This window comes from Lupinus angustifolius, chromosome LG06 (assembly GCF_001865875.1).
Source record: "Lupinus angustifolius cultivar Tanjil chromosome LG06, LupAngTanjil_v1.0, whole genome shotgun sequence".
Taxonomy (NCBI): domain Eukaryota; kingdom Viridiplantae; phylum Streptophyta; class Magnoliopsida; order Fabales; family Fabaceae; genus Lupinus; species Lupinus angustifolius.
The window spans coordinates 9,079,304-9,098,701 of NC_032014.1; the positions used below are offsets into that span (position 1 = coordinate 9,079,304).

A 19,398-nucleotide genomic window follows, 5' to 3' on the forward strand; every position below is an offset into this window, starting at 1 on the left:
TCATTACTTTAAAGGAAAACAAATAACAACCAGAGTTCTGAATACAAAATTGTGTATCAATATCTCAAACCTGAGATTATTGGTTAAGTTGATCGGATTTGTCCATACCGGGCAGAATTCAACCACCGAGTAATCTTATTGTTTTTGGGCAGGAAGAATGAAAAATCATATATTAATATGAATAAGAGATTTAATTACAAATAATTTAGACATATAGAGTCTCAATTATATACTTTAAAGTTTGTGAGGATTGTATGATTGAACCTAATTATTTATTTAAGAATACAAAAAACATACTCGTGTAGCACGGGGCTATATTTTTCAATGAAAAGATTTTGTATCTGAGTGATAGAGATACATTTATGATTAAATATATGTGAGTGTAAACGTCTATCATTTTATTATTGCTCCAGTTTTATGATATTTAAAGAAGGTGATATTGAAGATTGTGATGAAGGGAGAGTAGGAATAAGAAGCAAAGAAAGAAAAAATGGTGAGCACATTGAATCTTCCTATCATAGACCTCTCTTCACATGATCGAATTTCCACAGCCAATTCCATCCGTCAGGTTCATACACCCTTCTTTGCTCTGCTCTACCACAAAGCCAAGTATTATGAATTATCATACTTTAACTTCATGCATATTTCTTATAGATTAATATTTATTTAAGGATAGTAAGTCTTGATTTCTTCATTCACCTTTCATGTTCATTTATTATTATTATTAACTCAAATAAAATAAAAGTAATATCAATAATACACTGTTCTGTAAAAAAGAAAGGGATACTTTGTTTGGTGTCACAATGGGATCACGAGACTAACGTGACGTTGGTCTAGTAGTATAAGACTTTACTAGATTCTCAGGATACCAAAAAATGAATGATTCGATTTTTGAGAACACTACTTATTGGGAGGGACGATTATGCACCTCAGAAGAGATTAGTTTTTTACCCATAAAATAAGGTATTCATTTGATAGTATTAAAAAATAATGGTATTACATATTCATTAATGAAGAGTTATATCTCTTTGAATTTTCACTCTATTTCAGTAGTTTTCTTATTTCTACTGATTTTATCCATCATAACAAATAAAACTTTGGTATGTACACAATAAATAATTTTCACCGCTAGAAATAAACTTTGAACTGGGTTAGTTTGATATATCTTATCTAATAAAAATAATGACTCCGAAACTTGATTGTGACAAATAAATCAGCACGGTGGCTATAAATTAATTGCTAATTATTCATTAAAATAATAATAATAATAAAGTGGTATTCTCATTATTGTAAGATTTTGATTGGTTGCATGTAATTCTCTCCATTAATAAATATACAAGTGTCATATAATAACACACAAAAGGTAATATATAATATCATTTTTATCCTATCATATTCTTACCATTAAAAATTTCAGCAAAAACAATTTCCCTCTCCATTAACCTTGTTCCCAAACATCACTCACTTTATGTTCAATAGGCATGCATGGAGTATGGTTTCTTTTACCTTGTGAACCACAATATTGACAAGGAATTTGTTCGAGAAGTGTTCAACCATAGCAACAACTTCTTCTCACTTCCACTTGAACACAAAACAAACTTGGCCCGCAAGGCATATAGAGGTTACACTCCTCTCTATTGTGAGCAACTTAATCCTGCACCAGACTCCAAAGGTATTTTTTGTTGCTGTTCTTACTTGCCCATTTAATAAACTACCATATGCTGCTCTCAAATTTGGATATCCATCAAACTTTTTCTAGTTTACAAAATTTTGTAGACAGGTTTCAAACTTTTGTTCATTCCTTTATAAGCAGGTGACTCCAAAGAGAGCTTTTACATTGGTACTTTAGAAGATACCACAAGTGCTAACCTGAATCAATGGCCTTCACAAGGTATGGCTACTACAAGGGTCCTCAAACAAACCAATCAAAATATGTCATGCAGTTAAAAAAATTAAATATTTATGACTTTTTTTTTTATTTTTGCTTCATTTTGATTGTTTCGGGACAGACTTTGAGACATTGAGATCTTTGTCCAGTATTACTATAGCTTTGGAAGTTTTGTGTTTTATGCTTTTATGAGTTTTGACTTGAATGCTTTTGTGGCAAGGGAACTCTAGAATTATTACCAGATTGGAAACCAACAATGGAATCATTTTTTTGGAAACTATTGTAAGTTTTGTTACCACTCAGTATTTTTTTTACTATATGCTATGAAATGTGAGTCATGAATTGTTACTTAAAAGCAAATATAAAATGGAAACAGTTATTGTTCCTTAGGGTTTACTTTTGTTCCAGGCAATATGAATAGCAAATAGAATTCCTCAGTAAATTTCACTATTCTATGAGACAGAAAAGTTTGCTACTTTGCTTTTGAGTCACTTTCTTTCTGTGTTGTTTATGCTCAAGGAAATGATGCCATTTTCTTTCCTTCTTTCTCTTGTCATAGAACTAGATTCTTCTACCAGTGTGATGAACAGTTTTGATAAGAAATATTTACAACTTCAAATTATGAATTCAACTTTTTTTTCTGCCACAGGACCGTTGGAAAAGAGCTTCTGTCTCTAATTGCCCTGTCCTTGAATTTGGATGAAGGATTTTTTAAGAAGATAGAGTCCTTAAACAAACCAGAAGCTTTTCTTCGCCTTTTGCGCTATCCAGGTTTATTAATTTTGCTTTTTCTAGACCCTTTTAGTTAGCACAAAGTAGATGAACTTTCTTCCTTGTTGATTTTTATCTTCTTATGTTCATCTTTTTTTTTACTTGATCTATGTTGTACAGGAATAGTGGTACTAGTCCATATGACAATTTTGAAAATTGAAATACATAATGCAATATATTTAATGACAACTTTGTACAAGTATACTCCTTTTTCTAGGTGCTACTCTGTAGCAAGATCTGAACAAGGAATCTGCAATTTGGTGGAAGTTGAAGTTTGTGTTTGATATGATATACTGTTTGTTCTCTGTGCTGTTTTATTAGTATTGTGTGATTACATGTTTGTCAAACCAATTGTACTATGTGACCTTTTTACTATTGATATTTGATAATATACTTTCCAAGTGCATTAGGTGAATTGGGATCTTCTGAAGAGGAATATGGTTCCTCTCCACATACAGATTATGGCATGATCACTCTCCTATTGACAGATGGTGTTCCAGGACTTCAGGTTCTCTTCTTTCCTCATGTGTGCCTTATTTATTAGGGTTCTATCATTCATATAAATGGGTGTAAAATGTCATATTGATCCTCCAAAAATATTAGAGCCACTAACTTGACCCTCCAAAGAAAGAACCACCAAAAAAGTTATTGAAAGTTTAAAATCTCACAGTGTAAAATTAAGTACCTTAAAGGATTAAACTGCCATCAAATAAGTTTCTAGAATGACCAATTTGATGACACTTTTAAATTTAAGAGGTTTATTTCATGACACTTCTCTTTGATCCAAAGTTTGCGTGGTATTTATATCTTGGGAACTAATTTTTTATATAAACAATGAATTAATCCATTTTGAGATGCATGGCTCCCTATCCCAAAAAGTGTTACTCATAGAATCGAACATTTGATATTTTTGCTTTATCCATGGATCTAGTGAGTCATACTACTAGATCAATCTCTTGTTAGTTTGGGATGACTAATTTGAGATTTTACTGTAATTTCTTTCCAATTTTACAACTCTTGTATTTGCAGATTTGCAAGGACAAGTTCAAGCAACCTCAAATCTGGGAAGATGTAACTCATGTAGAGGGGTGAGTCCATAATTAAGAAATTTATAAGGAACATGTTACTGCTTTTTGGTTTATTTGAATCACAACTCAGAGATATTTAATCTATATATTCTGTACTACTCTTCCATTAAAAACTATGCAGTTTATCTGCTCTTCCTCATGTTAGGTTTTTCTGTTTATATGTGCAGGGCCTTTATTGTGAACATTGGAGATATGATGGAGAGGTGGACAAATTGTTTGTACCGGTATAATTATTCATCATCCAACAACTTAAGAAGCTATTTATTATGTTTCTTTATGCTATTTAATATCTTTGTGCATATCAAGTAAGGTCTAAGTATGCTTGTATATCTCATTCTCAATTTGTGTCATAACTACTCTTGTAGGTCAACACTTCACAGGGTTATGCCAACAGGAAAAGAACGCTATTCTGTAATTACTAATTTACTATACACTTCTTCATTTGCTTTATTTTGTTCTTGTTGTTCCATATCTCACTTTGTTTGGAATTCTTCTTAATTGATAATACAACATGATCATTGAATTTTGGTACGTGATCCATTGAATATGAATGCATAATTATTGAACTTGGTTGGTATGTAATCTATTGAATATCAACACAGGATCATTGAATTTTGGTAAACCATCTATTTAATATATTCAATTATGACATTTCTACCAACAAGGTATTGGTCTAGTGGTGTAAGGTTATGCTAGATCCCCAAGATGACCAAAAGATAAGAATTCGATTCTTGGGAGTAACACTTGTTGGGATGGGCAATCACAAACTCCAAAAGGAATTAATTCTTTACTCAAAAGGATAAAGGGATACCCTTAGTAGTACCAAAAAAATTTATGTCATTTCTAAAATCTTTAAATTTTGAAGATTATGAAATTCAGCCTAGAAAGTTGAGGATACCATTTTCAATGATGTGTCTTGAAAATTACTACAAAGATTAATTATCTTTAACTCTTGAATGCATGATTTGCTGATGCATTTGCACTAAAATGAATGATGTTGTGATGTTTTGCAGGTAGCATTCTTCTTGGACCCTCCCTCAGATTGTGTGGTGGAATGCTTTGAAACTTGCTGCACTGACTCATCTCCTGCCAGGTTCAAATATATCTATTTTTTCTCCCCATAGGATACTTTTAACTAAGATGTAAGCAGAAAGAAAAGAAATTCAGTTTCAGATTAAAATTAAAACTATTATAATCGATTATTGTAATGATTGATTGATTGATTTTTTTGAAGTAAAACCAAACTACACTTCTAATCTCCATTCTAAAGCATACAAAAAAAGTGACACCAGACAAAAATTATTCCTCCTTTTATTGAGGGTCCTTATTGAAAGCTATATATACATTTCTTAAATTTTACCTTTATGCATAGATGATATAGATTTTTGTCTATGTTTGTGCTGCAGATTCCCTCCAATACGTAGTGGAGACTACCTGAATGAGAGATTCAGGGTCACATATGGTTCTGTAGCTGATCTAAAAGCTTCAGTCAACTAGAGAATTAAAGGATATATTTGGGGCTACAAAGAAAATTTGCAAAAAATGTTTGTCACTGTTTATGTGAACATGGCTCTTTCTGTGTATGATTTAGTCGGTTATTAATGTTTTTGTTGTTTGGTTAATATAAATATATGTAAGCTGCAAATAAGCTAATAGCCTACGTTTTGCATATACCATAATTTTTATTATGGTGGACTCTATATCCTTAATGAAGGATAATGTCAATATGAATGTTGTGAGCATAAATGATCCTATAAAACATGTTTCACTATATTAGTCAAATTGAGGAGATTCACTTGGTGATAAGATAAAAAATATATTTCATATTTTAGTTATCTATTTTATGAAAATCTAATAATTTATGTTTGTGAAGCATAAATATATGTGTTGGATACGATACGTATCTGATATGTCGACATATATTTTTTCTAAAATATAGGATATGATACGTTCAGGGATATGCGTATAAAATAATAAAAACACATAAAATATGATAAAATTATAAGTTAAATCAAAATATCCAAAGTAAAAAATATAATGAAAATTGCAAAAATCATTACCTCTAAAATTTCAAGTAGCAAAACTAGAAAATATAGTATAATAATTCATAAAACTGTTTATTGTCTAGCCCTATAAACATAAATAGTATCAATTTCATCTCCTCCTTGACTATCATTTGTAAAATTGCGGTGTGATGCTATGTTGGTATGAGTCTTTGTGACCTTTAAATAAGTTAGTGTTTATTGAAAACAAATTGATCTTATCCTATTTTATTGAAAACGAATCTATATTATCCTATATTTTATTGTAAATGAATCTAATATGTGTTTGATATTTATTTATTTTATTTTATTTTTGGATACTTTTTAGATACGTATCATTCGAGAACCCGAGCGTATCTGTGTCAGGCATCGACACACGATTATGTTTGATGAATCTGTGCTTCTGAGGTTTACGTGATTTGAATTAGTTAGTAGATCTAAATTATTTATCTTCCTTTGGTTGAGGAAAGAGTTTGAGAAGAGAGAGTAAAAAATTATGTGGGGTCCACCAAATTTTATTCTTCTCACATATGAAGAGAAAATGGGAAGGAAGAGTTAGGGAGTTTGGACAAGGATCTCATGTTCCAAAAAAATTTATTTTCATGTTCTAAGCTTATCACATTTCACTAAGTAATATAAAAAAATTCTATTTTTATGAATTTTCTTTTTACTTGCTTAGGTGTCACTTTTTAATTAGATTGATATACAACTAAAACATCAAAGTGGGATAAGTCATCTCTATTCAGGGAGTTTAATCATTCTTTTATTTTTTCTGTACCACCAAACAACACAAAATTTTACTCTACTTCTCAAATTTTTCTCTCTTTCATTTTTTTCTCATATATTTCTCTCTTCTTATTTTTTTCTCTCAACCAGTGGAGCATTAGCATTTTATAGAATGAATGACTAAAATGTGAGTTATGTTTTTTTTTAATGCATCCCTTATAGAGGTAATATTTTTTCATCATTTTAGTTCTTTAATTTTTAACAGATTTATTAATTATTTTTAATGAAAAAGAGGACGAGTAAGAGAAAAATATAAAATATAAAGTATTTTATAAAGATCACAAAAATCTATAAAATAGAAATTATAAATAAGACAATAGAGTAAAAGATTGAGAATAATAATAGAGCAAGACGAAATAAAAATATGCTTTCTAGTTTCTAGGTACGTAAAAGGGGCCTTTGGAATGGGATAAAGATGGATAAGCATTTTATTTTATTTTGTGGGAGAGACCATCTTTAGGGAATGATGTATCTCCTAGTATAAGGAGATAAGTTATATCTCTTCTTGCCAGTGAAATCATGACATGTATCATGTTTTATCATTTTCTATAAAAATATTTTTAAAAATAAACAAAATAACAAACATGTCATTTACTGACTAAAGAAAATAAATTATTTCATGACACGAGTACATTATTCTCGCATCTTTTATATTCTATTATGCACAAGAATATCCTTACCTTCCTCCTTGGAAGCATTCTCACGTGGGCCACCATTCTAAATTTGTTCGAGTTTTCTGATTTTTGACTCTTGAGTTTTTTGATAAATTAGTTAAAAGTTATATAAATTGTTCCAATCGTACTGGAAAATTCTGGTCAAATATTACTTTTCTTGAAAGTGGGAAATGTAACATCGCTTAAGATCTTGTTGTGGCTAAATGCCAATTCATCACCTTTATCTCTTGCTTTTTTATCTTTCCTTTTCTTGCTATTTGAAGTTTTCTTTACTTTCGTTTTCTTTTTATCCTCCTTAAAAAAATCTGCTTATATTAATTTGGTGTGGTAAAAATAAAATTTTAAACTAGTATTAAAAGATTGTGTAGAGATCATAAAAAATACTAAAAAATATTAATTTGACTCATATTTAATATTTTTATGAATCATTTTAAGTTTTTCTAATTTTCCATTGGCCAAATTAATAAAAGTTTAACTTTAAAGGAGCAAAGTTGATATTTACTCTGGTCTTTTTTTACTGAGAAGTCTTTCTTTAATCCTTGTTTTTTATTATTTTCAGGGCAAAAATCTGTTGGTTGAGTCACACGTGAAAAGGACATCTCATATTTCCGCCTCATTTAATCATTAACTACACTTATTACAAAACTTAAAATCTTACGGAACTAAATAATGATGTTGCTCCAAATAAGAAGTTGAGCATGCTATCATGCTATGTTCTCTATGGATCATAAAAAAGACCGGAGCATATATGTTGTCACAGTATGCCATAAACTTATAATTGGTCAGAAAAATATTTAATAATTAAATTTTAATTTAAATATTTTTTTATGATCTATCCAAAACTTATGACACATGAAAACTATGGGACATTAGTTCAAAAGAGAAGTTAGTCGATCAATCATGAAATCAAATAAGTTATTTAACATTTTTTACAAAAAGTAGCTCAACTCTTATTCCCACAAGTTAAAAACCCGAAATAGGCCAATGAGTTTGTGCCAATAGCATATTTCACCACTATTACCAATGCATATCGAAACTAATGTGCACAAGACTTGGTTTTGATGCGGAAACAATATAAAACCTGCAATTTGCATTGCCACTGATGGCATTCAAATGATGCAATGATTACTTATCCAGTATCTATAAGGATAAGGTAGAATTTTAGATTATTTAATATTATTTGATCTCCGTTTTTGCCGTACTAATCCAAATGGATAAGGAGTAAATGATCAGCATAATTTTCATGCTTATAGTTTTTTGTTACAATCTTTTACTGTTTTTGTTTTGAGTTTAGTATCTAATGTATCATTGTGTAAAAAGATTATATAATTAATTCATGATTTTGTGACCATGTAAACAAATTATTAAGTGCATATATGTTAAATTATTTAATTTTTTACAATAAAAAAGTATACATTAATAGTATAAGTAAACATAATTGAATGGTAAGTGACTAAATATAAATAATATAAATGAATAATAAATAATATTATATATAAATTTTTACATCAACAAACATAAATTTTATTTTCTTTATTACTTTTAAATTGGCAGATATCCATCATGACTTAACCAAAAGAATTTACGGTATTTCTATAGTCATGATCAATACTTATCCTGATTTAGTCTCAAGTGTAGTTTTTCTTTTTTCATTTGAAAAGCAAAACAAGTTACAATATAATATTATGCATTATTGATATAAAAAGTTATATACATTCATACATTATTTACTACTCATTTATATTATTTTTATTTAAAATTTTACGACAATTACAAATAAATAATACATTAATATTATTAAAAACTGTCTCACAATGAGTACATAAATCTTTTTCTAAACAAATAATGACAGTGAAAAGAGCATCCACGCCAGATTATTTAGTACTTATATTCACCAAATCATCACACATCACAATATGTTTTTATTAGTAGATTTAAAAGAAATTATATTATTCATGTTTAAAACACGCTAAGAGCATCTTAAGCGGGTAGTTCTTAACGAAACAATGATTGCCCATAAATTTGGTGCTGCTGGGAGTTATTATGCGTAAATAGAGAATTGCTCTCTGATTAGAGCATAGTTTTTATTTCTATAGAGCCCGTAAAATAATCAAGAAATGAAGAAAGAAAAAAGAGAAATCATATTAACCAAAAAATGATAAGAGAAAAAACGTGTAACGACTCTACTTTTTCAAGAAAGTGAGATTTAATCAAACTTATTTAAGTTAGAAAATAGATGTTTAAAGCGCTCATTTCAGTGAGTAGTGTTAAAGACAGACATTTAACGATGTTCACTTTACTGAATGAATAATGTTAAAAGTGAAAAATAAATATTTAAACACTACTTATTTGAGTAAGTGTTGTTAAAAGTATAAATTAGATATTTAACAACACTCAATTGAATGAACGTGTTAAATGTGTACTTTCTACACTTTAACAATATTCACTCAAAAGGTAAATTGTATCATTGAAGTGAAAAGTAGAAAAATTGAGTACTTTACCAAGAAATTATAAAAAAAAATTATGGTCTCATTTAAGAACGAGATGAGTTGCACAAAAGAGGATGTTTTATTGGAAAAAGACAATAAAATCATCTCATATGGTTTAACATGTATTAATGAGATCAATTGAAGAACAAATATGAAGAATAAATCAAATTAAAGTTAATCTATCCAAATTACATATGCAAAAGGAGAATAAGAAAAATCATAAGTGAAACAATAAAAAATAATTCAGAGTTTAACGTTTTATCAATAGAATTATGATTATGTATGATTCATGTAGTCAATTTCATATAGTGAGAATAAGATTTAGTTGTTATGTGAATACTAAATTTTATTTTAACTTTGAAGTTATTTTTTAATTTTGATTATTGTGCCTAGAATCATATTTGTTATTTCAAATATATAATTTTCATTAGAATAATAATATAATATCATAAACTTGATTTTTTTAATTCAAAATTTAAATGCTATTTTATAATTCCATATAAGTTAAGATTCGAATAATTAATTTTCATATTTTATTATTTATATTTTTCATTTTTTTCAATTGTATGCCAAGAATATTTGGGTAACAACTATTCTATTATTGATGAAAAATATAAAACAACAAAAAGATTCATTAAGTAGAAGAGGTCTGCGTCTCATATAATCTTAAGCTAACTCTTTAAAATTAAACACTTAATTCAACACTTTAGATTTTGAAGATTAATAGGACCTTATGCATAGTCTAATTAAGATACTATTATATATCTATTGTGGTTGCAAGTCATATCTTCGTTTTTTTATCATAATAAGTTATTGGAGTAAGAATAAGATGTTTATATTGTTATTTTCACGTGATCAAAAAATAAAGAAATAATTGATATGTTCAAGATAATTATCTATTTATAAAATATTGTCTTAATTCATCAGTTTTTAGTTTTGATTTTTCTAAAACCAATAATAATCTAAGTTTTGTAATTCCAATTTCATTTTTTATGTGGTTTCCAATTTCAAAACTTGTTTAACAATATATATTTGTTTGTCACCATCATCATTATTTACAATTGCCAATATCTCATCATACACTTAACCGAATGTCAATAAGTTTTTTTTGGGAAATTAAGAATATTCTCTCATTCCTATATATGTAATAAACTAATTTTTTAGGTGTGTGATTTCATCTCTCAAAAAATATTATTATCATGAATTAAACATTAATTTATTAATCTATCTAAAAATTTAGTAGGTCGTACACACTTCTAGAAGAACACGTTGTTAGCAATGATACTAAATTTGTAATAGCATAATTTTTTTTTTGAATATTTCAATCAACAATTAAATAATGGCATATCAATGCCACAACTAATCACATCATCAACAATTAACAAGCCATATTATCATTTAATAACTCAACAACAAATACTGAAATTAAAGTTTTAAATTGACAACGGATAAACTAAAATCTAATCCTAAGATGTTGATTCAATGTTATAATATCCTATTAAATTTGTAAGATAATCAAAAGCTAAAAGTTCAATTCTTATGAACGATACTTGAAATATATAATCATGCGCACACAAAAAATGATTCATTACCCATAAAATGAGAGGATATTTTTTGTATTAGAAAAAAACTAACAAAAATAAGACTAAGGACTAATTTATGGTGTGTGAAGCAGGGTTAGGAAAGCAATGCACAAAGCAGAGTATAATAACTCCCCCCATTATCCACACAACAAGATAAACGGATAGGGTTTCATTGTTAATCTTCTCTCCCATCTCTTCTAACAACAGCACCAACCCCAAAACATTAAATAACACAAAACCACCAAAATATCAAACCTTTATTTCATCATTTTCATGTCCTTCATTCTCTAATCCCTAACACCCATTTCTTCGGATCTGGGTTCGGATCACAACCATGACCCGACGATGTTCCCATTGCAGCCACAATGGTCACAACTCTCGTACATGCCCCAACCGAGGGGTGAAGCTATTTGGGGTTCGATTAACTGATGGGTCGATTCGAAAGAGTGCTAGTATGGGTAATCTTTCTCACTATGCTGGTTCATCTGTGTCTGGTGGACCCTTACTTGGCGGTGCTGGTGGTGAAACACCTGATCAACCTTCTGCTGGTGTTGTTGCTGATGGTTATGCTTCTGAGGATTTTGTTCCTGGCTCCTCTTCTAGTTCCCGTGAAAGAAAAAAGGGTTTGATTCTAAATCCCAATTGAAAAAATTAGTTTTTTTTTTGTTTTTTGCTTGTTTGGGTTTAAGAAGTGAGAAAACTTTTAGTTGGGTGTTATTGTTTGTGTGAATTGTTTGCAAGTTTATTATAGTTCATTTGATGAAGAAAAAGATCGAGATTTGGGGTGAGTTTTGGTACATATCTTATAGCCCGTTTCAATTTGATTTCTGAAATAAGCTAAAAAGAGCTTAGTTTCATAAACTTCTCTAGAAAGCTTATTGAAATAAGTGATTTCGATTCTTCATCCTAATTTTGAATATATATATCTTATAGTTGAGTGTTATTGTTTTGAGTCTGTTTCAGAACTGCTAAGATATTTTGCATAAGTTGATCAAATTAGGTAAAATTAATTATCTTGGATTAAATTATTGTTTACAGGCAAACTTTTATTTTTCTTTGAAGGGGAGAGGGGTTGGGGAGACAGTCCACTCCCTAGGGTTTGAATCTGGGAACTTAGGTTATATGTCCCAGTGGTATATTAATTGAGCTAACTCTTGTGGACTTATCGTGGATTAATTATGTGATCTTAGTTTGATCAGTCCGTATCTCCGATTTTTTTTAATGAGACAGTCAGTAATTGTAAATCACTAGACTCTGATTAGTCTGAGTCAAGCTGTGAAGACTTATTTAATGGGGAAAAACTCTTCCAGTGCCTAGTTTTTTCAGTCACAGTACTTGATCCTGTGACCTTGCTTAATGCTACGTTTGCAATTTGGGTTTCGGGGGGAAGGAATGGAAAGAGAAGAGTTTATAACCATCTCACAAGTGTATTTTATGGCTCCCAAGCGTTCACTTTCTCCTCCAAAACCCAACTCGCAAACGAACCCTAAGGGAATCAAGCTCTTTGTCAGTTTGACCAACTGATCTTGGTTTTGGTTTTGTATTTAAGATTTTAATACAATAAACCAATAATTTTTGTGTTGTTGCCCTTGCGGAAGAACAATTACTAGATAGAAAGATACACGATAATTTCATTAGAGTAGTGATTGTTTTTTTAGGAGTGAGTTATTGGAACCCTTGCATCACATTTGTATGCTTGGCTGCACAATTTCTGAATCTCAGCAGTATTGAACTTGTCCAATGAAATTGGATATAAATATGACACATGTATAAATATCAAGTCATGTGCTTTTAAAAAGTTGTTCATATTGCTCAAGGAAGGTTCTAATTAGTAAGGAGTGCTCATTGCTCAAGTTTTGAATCATCTGACCTGATTAAAAAAGAGCAGGTTACCAAGAAAAAACCCATGTTGGTTAATGTCTATTGGATTTGTGTTAGTGTAATGTAATTATGGATGCATGTAGTGTGTCATATGCATATGTTTCAGCTATGAGAAAACTGCTGCTATATATATATTTTAATACAAGGATAGGAATCACCGCACCAGTTAGTTTGTATAGAGGTCTTTGTAACTGCAGTTGAATCCTGAGTCTATTGCTTTGGCACTCATGCTATGTATCAAAAGAGAGCGGCAAAAGCATGCTTGCAATTCGCAGGTCACAAGACATGTGTAACTTTTGCTACTAACTGCAAATAGGATATTGTCCGACATAAAAATATAGCAGATAAAGTCAGGGTGCAGATTCAACAGTATGTGTTTATATGTTTTATCTGCATAATATGCACAATTAGTATCTTGACTAGTTTTGGTGCCTACTCCCTAACCTTCCTAAAAGAGGGGTTTTGAACATCAGATAAAAGAGATTTCACCTTTTTAATTCTCGTGTCATAGTTGTATATAATTTTTCTTTAGTTGTCTCCTTGTTAATTCAAGGTTAAACTTTGTAGGTTTATTTATAAATTGTAATTCAATTCCCAGCCTTTTTCTCACAGGTGTATCAATTAAGAGATTTTGTAGAATCCATGTTCGTTGTCGGGGTTGGCGTGTCTGGGTGGGAATAGGCTAGGCAACCTATAGAGGACCATTGACCTAGCATATTTTTGCCACAGCCAATTTATCAAACATGTGTGGCTTAGGTTTTCGGAAAGACCCAAGTCTGTATAATTGGCCTACCAAGTTGACCTATGTTCTAATTATTTTTATATAATTAAAAATATATAATACTTACATACTTTTATTGACTATATGTTATAATAACAATCAAGCTTTAATCCCACTAAATGGGGTTGGCTACATGGACTGGTCGATGTCATAATACTCTATCATAAATAATGTTTATTGACTATATATTGTTTTATACTCAATATAATGAAATTGTATAAGTTTAGCATATTTTGAAAACAAGTAATTCTAAGTTAATTTTATTGACTACATATTATTACTATTGACTACATATTATTGTAACATGTTTATTATATACTCGATAAAATGAACTTGTTATGGGTTAAGCATATTTTCAAAACAAGTAATTCTAAGTTTCTCCACTTATTTGTAGAACTTCATGCTATGCCTTTTAAAGCTAGGCTGATCCAAACAAAGCCTGTGATAAATAGTACTGTAGAACACCAAGCTAAGGCGGTTAGTTTGAGAAAAAAGTCTTGGCATGCTTAAAGAATTTTGGAAAGGTGTGCAAGCCTTAGCTGAATATGTAATTGCAGTAATGATTTCTTAGCTTTCTTTTTCTTTTCAACATTATACGTAGCTCCAATTAGGGATACAGATCTCTCGTTTTTGGGTACAATGGTGGTAATGAGGTTTGAATCTATCACTTCATGAAGACCACCCATGCCCTTCACTCCTAACTTAATCCTACTGGGTTTATGGATCTTAGATGATGGCATGCATAAAATGCTTCAAACTCTGATTATTTATGCCTAAACAAAGAATCTTCTATGTTGGATTTTTTAGGTGAAATTTACAATTGTTTTTTTATGCAGGAGTTCCATGGACTGAGGAAGAACATAGAATGTTTTTACTTGGATTGCAGAAGCTGGGAAAGGGAGATTGGCGTGGAATTGCAAGGAACTATGTTAAAACTAGGACACCAACTCAAGTGGCCAGTCATGCTCAGAAATATTTCATCAGGCAAAGCAACATGTCTAGGCGGAAAAGGCGTTCCAGCTTGTTTGATATTGTTGCAGATGAAGTTTGTGCTCTTATTCGCAAATACTATGCATGAAATATGTGTTTATTTTACATCATGATGCATATAATCTGTCCATTCCAAATTATCTTTCTTTAATTGTATGACATGCTATGGAAGCATGGACACTCCTACTTATCGAGGTGTTGGACATGCTTCCAACACTGACACACATGTTGTGCACTTCCAATTTTTTTTAAAAATAATTATCGGCTCGAGCACGTGTTGAACACGTTTGGGACACAGTTTGGACACTCAGACAACACCCAAAATAGCTTGACACACATGCTTACACTGAAATTGTGTGATGCCTCTTTTATTTTCATGAGGCTCGTTGTCAAAGGGGAAATGTAAAGCCTAGCAGGTTGTTTTTAGAAGGTGAATATATAAATTCTGATTCTCAGTTTGGATCTTTTGTCATGTTGCTCATATTTAATTTCATTTGACTTGCTCATATATGTGTGTCTTTATTTTGGACATTGTTCTGTTCTTATCAAGTGCTCGAGTCTGCTTGTGTTCTTCATAGGTGACATGTTCTAGCTTCTTAATGAAAACCGTTTAAATCAATGGTCATTTGTAATTTGTGAAAAAATTCCATTTCCTTTCTTGTTTTGCTGTGCATTTGACAATCATGGACTTGTTTGTTTACATTATTTATAAAATCATAGATGTAGGAAAGTTGTAAACATTGCATTCTCTTGCGTGCTGTTTTTTTTAGATCCGTTATTAGAATTAACCTTCCTCTCCTTTTTCCTCAGAACCTTCTCATTTTTTCCATGATTTTGCAGGCAGCTGAAGCTCCAATGGTAGAGCAAGACTTCTTGTCTGCTAATCAGTTTGAAGCTGACACAGAAGGCAATAACCCCTTGCCTGCTCCTCCTACCCTCGATGAAGAGTGTGAATCCATGGATTCCACTAACTCGAACGATGGCGAGCCTGCAGGTCCTGCACCATTAAATCCTGATATTAACTCGGTATCATCTTATCCAGTGATGTACCCGGCATATTATTCTCCTTTCTTCCCATTTCCTCTGCCCTATTGGTCAGGATACAGTCCAGCAGAGCCCGTGAAGAAGGAGGAGATGCATGAAGTACTGAAGCCGACTGCAGTACATTCTAAAAGCCCTCTCAATGTTGATGAACTTGTGGGCATGTCCAAGCTGAGTTTAGGAGAGACTATTGGTGACTCCGGCCCCTCTACTTTGAAACAAAAACTACAGGAAGAAGGACCCTCTAGACAGTCAGCTTTTCATGCAACTCCGGCAACAACCGCGTGTGGTAGTTCGAGTATGAATGGCAATGTCATCCATGCAGTTTAAGGGAACTGTTCTGTCAATACAGGGGGGCTTCATGAATGTAGTTTGTGTCCATGATATCACATATTGTTGTGGAATAACCTTAATAATTTATTTTTTCTTTGCCCCTTCACTGTGATTAACCTAATTTGTTTCCTTGCTGGTAGACAGTAGTAGCATATAGGGTCTAAACTATATAACTTTGTGTTTGTTCAGTCAGGTATATGTAAAGTTTATTGTGCAGTTTGACACTACCAATTTGTGTTTCCAATTCTAGTAATGGATTAAAAGCTTTAGGTGTTGTCCCAATGAATTGTTACTTTATACACCCTATTTAACCTTAAATGTCTAAGGTTTTGGAGCCTAATTTATACTACCAATCTATACAATGTTTTGAAATTTTATCACTGTATCATTTATTTTAATTATTATTGACTATTAAGAAAAGTAATACAAATGAATGAAGAATGATATATTGAATGTGCAAAATCTTTATAGTGTATAGATGTTACACTCTTTTTAAGGCTTGAAACAAACATGAAAATATTTTCATTTCCAACTTAAGATTCCAAGAAACAATAAGCTCCCAAAAGTATATAAGTTTATATATATTGAACTCTGCTTATCCTATTATAACATTTCTTGACGATATTTTTAATACTTGATATTAAAAAGGACTATATACTAAATTTCCATATCTAAGTTAGTAATTCAATTCAATTCACTTCATACTTCATGTGAGTTTGAATCTCATTTAATGTGAACAAACTATGAATAATGTTGTTGTACATAAATAGTATTGATAATTTGGAATGTACTTTATATGCATATACAACATTCCTCTAAATTTCGATGAAGATGAATATGATCATGTATGAAAAGGGCATGAAATATTATTTATCTTATATATCGATGTAATTTGCAAGACAACTAATATAAAATAAATAAAATCTAATATTAAAAAATAATTTTATGGCATTACCACATTTTTAAAATTATATATCATTGATTTATAATTAAAAAAGAACATAATAATACTGCATAAATTCAAATAATTTAATATTATATATCATTTTAAGTCCAACAAACGAACATCTAATACTTAATAATTAAGATCAGAAGTTTATGAAAGTCCAAAATGATCACAATTAATAGTGTATGCATTAAATTCATGTTTATCTTCATTATTCATCCAAGTATACATCTAAATAAGACTTTCCAGGTTTACTTATAAGAAGTTGATTATGTTATTTCAATTTTTATAAAATTCGATAACAAACAAATCAAAAATCGAAAACAATTAATTTATTAATGAATAAAAATAGATAAAGTTACATCAATCATCTTTTTTGTTGGAATTTGACACATAGAGTTTGAGTTCTTATCCATTAGAAAAAGCACACTAGTAAAATTAATATTTTGGATAGACAATTTTAGGTTAATTGACATGTTTTTTATGCCTTCCCATCCAATAAGACATGAGGTTTATTTCAATCATAGTAAACCTCAATAATCCAACTAATCCAAATTTTAACTTATCAACAAAAATCTTAGCTATTTAATGGGATTTGTTGATAATAGTTGAGTAATTTATAAACAGACGACACTTCATATTTTAAACCTTGAAATAGATAATCCAACTAAGACATTATTTAAAAATGTTGTGTTATACATATTTATTTACGAATAAGGTTGTTTGTGAAAATTGTTACATCTTAAAGAAGAAAGACAATGTAAACTACGAGGGTAGCTAGTGAGGCTCTTAAATATGATTTATATTTCTGGTTAGTCATTCATATTTTTCAAAAGTAAAACTAACATTATAACGAGTAAACAAGATGCATAAGTATAGAGAACTAATAACATTATGCGATGGGACATTCAATCAGTTAAGAAAACTTATGTTTTAAATAAAAAACAAGCACTTTTACCTTATGATTTTTTTTAATATGCCAAAATATATTTTTTATTTGTTATATGTTTGTTAAAATAAAATAAAAAAGGTTTGTAAAAAAGTCACAACTTATTATCCTGAAAAAAATTAAATAAATATTTACAAGCTACACTAAACACCCTAGAAAATTAGACCACATTGAAAATGAAAACAATCGATCTCAAACTCAAATTAAATAAAAAAAATGATATAATAGTCAATTTAGTTTTCCAAAGATTACAGAGCTACCAATTTAGTATTTCAAATAATTTTGTCAGCATATTATTAGTTTCTTACAGATTTCACTATATGTTAAGTACTTTTCTCCAAAGAACTTTATTATGAGATTGAACCACTAAGATTATTTTTATCACTAAATTAGTTGTCCAAATAATTTTTTTTACATAGATTAAACTTATTCTCAACTTAATCCTTCAATATAATTTAATATTATATTAGTATGTCAAATATGAATTTTTCATCAACTTAGTCTATCTATTAAAGTATATTATTAGTAAATGATCAACTTGATGAAAATTTAATATTATTGGACAGTTTTGGAGACAATTTCTTTATAGGATTGTGTTGATAACAACATGATCTTTGAAATACTATATTGATGATTATAAAATCAAAGATTTAAATGACAAAATCAAACTTTACAATTAACACATTAAATGCTAGAAAAGAAGCACAATTTATTGTATCTATTATTTATCATTTCCTTTAGAAATTATTTAACGAAATTACACAAATTATCCCTTCATTTTTTACCCCCATAAGAAACGTCCTAATGTTATACATACATTATACTCGGTATTTCTGTATGAGAGAAATAAATATGATTTTTTAAAACATATATGATAAGTTTATGTAATTAAGTTAAATAAAATATAATATATTGTAGAGATAAATTCAAATAATATATAGGTTAATAAATTTTTATTATTTTGGGTTCATTACAAATACATCAATAATTATAAGGAGATATTATTTAAATCATTTTTATATTATATTATAACGAACAAAAAATAATGAAAATGTATTGACTCATATAATCTTTGTACTTGTTTCCACAATATATCATATCTTATTTAACTTAAATATACTTATCATCATTTTTTGTTTAAATATATATATATATA

At 29.7% G+C, this 19,398-nt stretch overlaps 2 protein-coding genes and 1 long non-coding RNA gene across 3 annotated transcripts; all 3 read left to right on the plus strand.

Annotated features, from left to right (window-relative positions):
• Positions 212-5,372, plus strand: LOC109349640 (2-oxoglutarate-Fe(II) type oxidoreductase-like). Its single transcript, XM_019590522.1, has 11 exons — positions 212-568; positions 1,480-1,672; positions 1,814-1,891; positions 2,119-2,170; positions 2,538-2,659; positions 3,070-3,167; positions 3,689-3,747; positions 3,915-3,971; positions 4,113-4,158; positions 4,761-4,840; positions 5,154-5,372. The coding sequence occupies exons 1-11, from the start codon at positions 491-493 to the stop codon at positions 5,242-5,244; spliced, it is 954 nt and encodes a 317-aa protein (XP_019446067.1). The 5' UTR covers positions 212-490; the 3' UTR covers positions 5,245-5,372.
• Positions 11,450-16,629, plus strand: LOC109349641 (transcription factor MYB1R1). The gene is made up of 3 exons (XM_019590523.1): positions 11,450-11,944; positions 14,820-15,028; positions 15,814-16,629. Exons 1-3 carry the CDS (start codon positions 11,656-11,658, stop codon positions 16,342-16,344), a joined length of 1,029 nt encoding a protein of 342 aa, XP_019446068.1. The 5' UTR covers positions 11,450-11,655; the 3' UTR covers positions 16,345-16,629.
• Positions 11,951-13,196, plus strand: LOC109349643. The gene is made up of 2 exons (XR_002108011.1): positions 11,951-12,523; positions 12,556-13,196. It is a non-coding gene; the product is annotated as an uncharacterized LOC109349643 (long non-coding RNA).